Here is a 7,049-nt window from a genome sequence, read left to right on the forward strand (position 1 = left end):
AGGAAGAAACGCGAAGAATTTGGGGTCGGCTATTCACACCCCCCCTCTCTAGCCGCGACCATCGATCCTAACACTCGTTACTTCTTTAGGCATCTAGGCAAACACTTCACTATTGTGTGTCAAGCACTCCACCAACTCGGCTTTAAGATCAGGAGCTAGGTCAACCGCTATCTGAGTGGTGGCCTCCAACCGACAGACCTGAATTTTTACCTCTTCCCTTTTTTCATACACTAGGACGATGGGCGACTTTTCTTAGATAGCATTAACCTCCATCCTTTGCATTTTTTGAGTAACATTGGCTTTCTTCTTCACTATCTCCACGTAGTACTTGCGCGCTACCAGTTGATCACCTTTGACCTCCCCCACTTAGTCGTCCACAAGAAATTTTATCTTCTGGTAAAAGGTTGAAACGACAGCCCAGAATTTATTTAGGGTCAGTCAATCCAAAATAGCATTGTAGGCAAAAGGTGCGTCCACCACTATAAAAATCAATCGACACGTTCTCATCAGAGGCTCCTCTCCTAAGGATATGACCAACTTTATTTGGCCGAGTGGCTGAACCTCATTACCCGTGAACCCGTATAGAGGAGTTGCCATGGGTTGAATCTCACTTGGGTCGATTTGCAGCTGGTCAAATGCTTATATGAAGATAATGTTAACGAAGCTACTTGTATCAATAAAAATACGAGAGATATTGTAATTGTCTATAACATCCTTAATTATTAAGGGATCATCATGGGGTATTTCTACTCCCTCTAGATCTCTAGGCCCGAAGCTGATTTCGGAACTAGCCGCTCGCTCTATATTACATTCGACTTCATGAATGATGAGACGTCGAGCGTGTAACTTCCTTGCTCAGTTAGAATACCATTAGTTGATCCTCCAGCTATCATGTTGATATTACCTCGAGCGACATTACTACGATTTTCTTCTTGCCGAGCGAAAGGTTGTTATTGCTATACTCGGGCGAGCACATGGATTTGCTCGACTTAGCATTGTAGGGTTCCCTGTTGCTACTCGGTCGCCCGTTACTAAATCTTAAGCGGGTTATTTTGTTGTGCATACGATCGTCGGTTTGGGGTTGGTGAACACCGACGATACCTAGGTTGTCATTTCACCAATTCTGTAGAGTGTAACAATCCTCCGTATTGTGAGTGGTTGTCTGATAATACATGCACCACTTTCGTGGAGCTTCCCAAGGGACCTCCACGTGTTGTACGGCTTGGGGTTGCGATTCTTGATGACGATATTGAGGACATGTCCGAGGTCCTTTGGGTGGAGGGGCAGGTAACTCTGGGCGCTCAGTGGCTGGAGTAGGAGCGGGTGTGGTACCCTCCTTCTTTCGAGTAGCCTGAGCTTCTTCAATATTGATAAATTTAGTTGCCCGCTCGATCATCAGATTAAAGTTGGCCGAAAGTTTTTTTAATCAAATCTCAAAAGAAATCATTATCAATCAATCCCTGAGAAAAGACACTCACTAAAATCTCCATGGTAGCCATGGAAGCATCAATAGCCACCTGATTAAACCTCTTGATGTAGGCGCAGATGGTTTCTTTGGGCCCATGTTTAAGTGAGAAAAGGCTCTAAGGGGTTTTGTGATACCACATGTTGCTGGAGAAGTGGTGAAGAAATACCTTGTAGGAGTCCTTGAAATGACGAATAGAATTATCTGACAATCGTTTGAACCATCGTTGGACTACTCCACCGAATGTGGTGAGAAACATTCAACATTTAACGTCATCCATAAATTGTTGAAGGAGGGCAGCGTTCTCAAACTTGAGGAGATGGTCTTCCGAGTCGGTTATCCTCGAATACTTTCCTATGTTCAGATTTTGATAATGTTTGGGCAATGGATCAACCGACAACCCCTTTAATTTCCCTTGCGCTTATCTCGTACAAATGCTTCTCCAGAAGATTCCTGGAGTGCTCTTCCTTGGCACAACTATTCAAATGGTATGTAGAAAAGTGCTCGGGGCACCAAGTTGGTGAGAGAGGTGCAGGAAGTAACCGAGCAAGGGCTTCCTCTTGAACTCCTCTCTCCCTTTGATGGGTTGTCGTTGACGCTACCAGATTTGGTGGTGGCAACGTGCCACTAGTGTTGGCCTGTTATTGTTGTTGAAGTAATTTTTGCACTTTGGCGTTGATGACCAACTCCAGATCTTCTTGTGTTAAGGTGACAGTGTTGAGTTTTCTCGCCTCCTCCGTCTCGTTGCTTCATATTCAAGTGAAGATTCTCACAAACGGTGCCAAATTTGATCATGTCTAAAGGCTGAGGAGATTATGCGCTCACTCAGGTGGATGGTTTGTTGATGAATGGCTCCGATCTGGGATGAAGCTCATCAACGATCTTGCTCATCACTAGACGATCCAACGAAGTATTAGTGACCAAAGATCAGGGAAGGGGTTCCTGGCAAGGCCCTCCGACGTTCAAATCAATATAATTTTCTTGCAAGTAGAAGATGAACAGTAGTGGATGTGCGAATGAAGGTCTCATATGCGAGAATTGTGTACCTTACCAACGGAGAGAACCCCTTTTTATACCACCTCCCACGATCTCCGATTCGTGACCATGAGGTGGCTTCATGCGTCAGAGTTTGTTAGGTAGTTTTCGAAGAGCTTCCGAGGAATCTTTTTTTTACTTACAAATGTACCTCTTTTGTCGTTTATAACTTAAACCTTTTCTAAAGTCGTTGGAGAGAGATGTTGTTATAGATGAATCAACAATAAGAAATCAGATAGACTTTAGAGGAGTTTCTAAAGGAATATTCCCTAACAACTATACCAGACTGTTAAAATGTTGTCACTTGTTTGTCTGTCGAATATATCTCGACTGGTCTGCAAGGCCAACCATATTGTTTGTCATTGTATTCTATTATAGTATCTTGGCATATCCATATTATATTGCTTGTCATTGTATCAATCTGCCCTATCATATGTTAAATACTACAGGGATCTGTTCTAATATAATGCCCACAGTATGTCAAAGCTTCATTCAAGAAATCACATGGTAGATTATGTATGTTAGAGCTTTATTTTAGAGACAAGATGACATTAAGTAACTAAAGTCAGTCAACCTGTGCCTGACCAAGAGGATATGCAGAGTTTTCTAAGGATAATTGTCTTTAAGCTCGCCCGGTCTTTACCCAGCCAGACATATAAGGGAAGCCTTGTGTTCGACCAATTTTCGTCCAGCCGATCTTATATAAAGAGTTTTCTAATACCACGTGTCTCTAAGTCCATCCGAGCTTTACTTGGCCAATCGTGTGTATATATATATAGTATCTCTAGGCTCGCCAGGGCTTTACCCGACCGAGTGTTCACAAAGAACTTTTATGTTTGTTCAGCCTCTATCCGGCTGACCATATATTAAAAGATATATATATAGTCAAGTATCTCTGGGCCCGCCCAATCTTTGGTCGGTCGGGTGTTCATAGAGAACCTTAGGTTCGTTCGGCCTTCATCCAACCAATTTTATATTAAAAGATATATACAAGGTTAAGTATCTCTGGGTCCACCAGAACTTTACTCGGCCAGGTATTTACAGAAAACCTTATGTTCGTTTGGCTTTCATCCGACCGATCTTGTATACTATGACCTTTATAAGGCTAAACTTCATTACGTCAGTCCGGTCTTTACCCGGCCAAACGTACACAGAGAGTTTTATGTTCGATCAGCCCTCGTTCAACCGATTTATATTTTTGTGAGGCTAAGTGTTGCTAAGCCTAGCTGACCCTTTGCCCGACCTGACTTTCCTTAAATTCGGTCGACCATTAACTGGCTGAACACACAGCCTTTTTATTTTCAGAGTAAAATTTTAAAATCTTTATATTCAATCAAGTTCACACCCGATTGTCTTTATCCGGACGTTCTGCTATGGAGTCACACGGGCAAGATCCGAGAATTTTGAGGTTTGACGATCAACATAACCAGGTATAAAATGCTCCTATTTTGTCTTTAACCATTATATCACCTTAAATTTAACTAATACCTCATCTTCTAAATCTATTCATTGTGACCCATATCATCTAGTTGATTTGGAAGCCACTTTACCAGCTTCACTATTGTCTTTATCTTTTTAAAGTTTTGAGAATCTAAATGTTCATCTCCATTAATCTTGAAAATACATAATCTTCCTCGTGATTAATCAGATCTATAGTTGATATAGTTACTCCTTCATAGATTGATTTTGACCCTCACCTCTCTCTATCTCTCCTACATAAATGAGAGAGAGATGGGAATACATCCATCATGAGTCAGATCCATTGTTCCTTCACTTGCAATGAAGGCATTCATTGCGGCAACAAGTTGTTCACGCTTGTGCCTATAATAATCGTGTTATTCATGTTATTCATTTTTCTTGTTTCGGTCATCCTCACTCACGCACAAGAACAGACCCAATCTAAGGAGGCAAATAAAATTCAAAGAGTCTGAAAATCATAGTCAAATCACATTGGATTTTTCTCCATTCATGATTGGACTTAATCAAATTGAATGGACTCAATTTATTGGCTAATTGCAATAATTGAACCAGTCCCATCGAGCGATAGCCCCCAAGGTAGCAGGGGCCAGTTGAATTGCTTGGAAATTGGCAGAATCATAGACACCAGCGGGAGGCAGGATACTTGACAACACCACTGCCTAAACAATCCGTGGAGGCTAGATACTAACCACTTTCATTTCATGTCTTGGCGTGTGATTTCGAGTGGGAGTTAGCAGGTGCAATCTTATATTAAAAAAAATAGATAATAATAACATCAATAACAATTAAATCTTATCCACTAATTAAAAAATAACGGAAAAATTCCACGCGGATGATGGTGGATGTTGACTGTCACAGTTGCATAAGTTTTCCAAGGGGACGGGGAAAAACAAAAAAAAAAAAAAAATCAGCGTGGGTAATTTTGGCATTTGCGCGGCAGATGCATCGTGGCCGCCGCCGGGCCCGCCTCCTTCTGCTTCCTCAATCCGGAGCGTACGCCACGGACGTCGCTAACCGTCCGACGGACACGTAGCACGATCTTGGACGACAATATCTGTGTTTTTTAAGAGGACATGTGGAATTAAATATGAATATACGAACTTTACACGCCAAATCGTGCAATCCAAGAAAAGTGTCTCTTCCACACTTATTCCATCACACAACGATTGATAATAATAATAATAATAATAATAATACAATTCCACACCTTCGCTCACGTTTGAACATTTTTCTTTTTGTTTTTTTTAACTCTCAAAAATTTAAGATCTTAAGACGAGGGTAGTATCGTCATTTGAGGCGCTACTAGCTCGGGGAGGAAGTCGCCTGCGTCGAACTCGGCGAATTCCTCGTCCGCCGCCTGATGCTCCCCGACCGGGAGATAGAGCTCGGGAAAGTGGAGTGGAGGGTCGACGCTGAGGCCGAAGGCGTCGACGTTGCTGAAGCTGAGGAAGTCGAAAGGGGTGGGGTCCGAGCCGTAGCGGAGGACGGAGGTAGGGGAGGAGAAGGGGTTGTCGGAGGAGTCATCCCGAGCGGAGGAGGAGTTGCTGCTGTCGGTGGAGGAGGGGGGAATTTTGTGGTAGGAGAAGTTGGTGACGGCTTTGCCGCCTCTGATCTTGACGGCGGCGGCGTCGTACACGGCGGCGGCTTCCTCTGCCGTGTCGAAGGTCCCGAGCCAGAGCCGTTTCCCTCGCGAAGGATCGCGGATCTCCGCTGCCCACCGGCCCCACGGCCGCTGCCGGACGCCGCGGAACCTCTTCTGTCCGGACTCATCCGTCCCCGCCTCGCGAGGAAGCTCGGGCGTCGGTGACCGGCGAGGGTGGGGCCGGACGCCCGCCTCGATCGCTATCTCTTGGACGTGCCTCTTAATCCGACGACGGGGAGTAGCCAGGACACTATCCTCCCCCTCGTCGCTGGAGGAATCGGTGGCGTCTGCGTCGGTGCAGCGTATGCGAACGACCCTCCTCCGGCGTCTACTCCCTCCCACCGCTGGGACTGTCTTCCTGGTGGAAGTGATGTGCTCGGAGAACTTGACCGGAGCATCACGAGCGGCGGCCGGACTGCCCTTCCAGAGGGCAACAGGCGGCAGATTCATCGCTCAGAGCCACAGATCTGGCCGCCGAAGACCCGCAATTTCATCAAAGATCTAAAAGATTCATGCTCCCAATTGAAACAAACAGTAATCTAATTCTCTAATTAGAACCGATCAAAGGATCGAGTGAGGTTTTGACTAGGGTTTATACTGAAAATTGGAGAAGGGGAGACACAGAACGCGAAGACGAAGCGAAGAAAATTGACTGGAAAAAAAGGGACCCAACCAAGGAAGACGAGAAGAAGCCAGTTGTTAAAGGAACCCGAACCCTACATGTCATTTTCCCTTTTCCAATTATCCAAACCACCCCTTCTCAATTACTTTATTTAGGGTTAGCATGTACTTTTCTTCTTTCATATTTATGAGGGCCTCATGACATAAGTCATTAAGACCTATATCTAAAGTTTATATTATATTAGATCCATCAAATTTCATATATATATATATATATATATATATATATAATTTATAAGTATATATGAAGTTATATATTAAATATTTAAAATTATGATTAAATTAAATTTAGTCGAAATTTATTTTAATTGATAATTTTAATTTTTTGGTAGTCAAATTATATTTAGTGTAATTTTAAATTGTTTTATTTAATCAACAATTAATAATTTTTAATAGATTAAAGTTTAGATCGTTTTTATTTTTTTATTCTGGTTATATATATATATATAATTAATTTATAAGTATATATGAAGTTATATATTAAATATTTAAAATTATGATTAAATTAAATTTAGTCGAAATTTATTTTAATTGATAATTTTAATTTTTTGGTAGTCAAATTATATTTAGTCAGTAATTTTAAATTTTTTTATTTAATCAATAATTAATAATTTTTAATAGATTAAAGTTTAGATCGTTTTTATTTTTTTATTCGTTAAATTTAATTGATAATTTTAATTTCTTACCATTAAAATTAGATTTGGTTAATAATTTTTTTTTATTTTTTATTAAAATTTAATTAGTAAT

At 41.7% G+C, this 7,049-nt stretch overlaps 1 protein-coding gene across 1 annotated transcript; it reads right to left on the reverse strand.

Annotated features, from left to right (window-relative positions):
- Positions 1-5,100: 5,100 nt before the first annotated feature.
- Positions 5,101-6,315, reverse strand: LOC122018884 (pathogenesis-related genes transcriptional activator PTI6-like). Its single transcript, XM_042576346.1, has one exon. It carries the CDS (start codon positions 6,069-6,071, stop codon positions 5,247-5,249), a length of 825 nt encoding a protein of 274 aa, XP_042432280.1. The 5' UTR covers positions 6,072-6,315; the 3' UTR covers positions 5,101-5,246.
- Positions 6,316-7,049: the final 734 nt, after the last annotated feature.

The sequence above is a fragment of the Zingiber officinale genome, chromosome 1A (genome assembly GCF_018446385.1).
Source record: "Zingiber officinale cultivar Zhangliang chromosome 1A, Zo_v1.1, whole genome shotgun sequence".
Taxonomy (NCBI): Eukaryota; Viridiplantae; Streptophyta; class Magnoliopsida; order Zingiberales; family Zingiberaceae; genus Zingiber; species Zingiber officinale.

What these genes read in the sequence shown, in the direction of transcription:
- LOC122018884 (XM_042576346.1), bottom strand. Translation starts at nt 6,071, where the DNA reads ATGAATCTGCCGCCTGTTGCCCTCTGGAAGGGCAGTCCGGCCGCCGCT.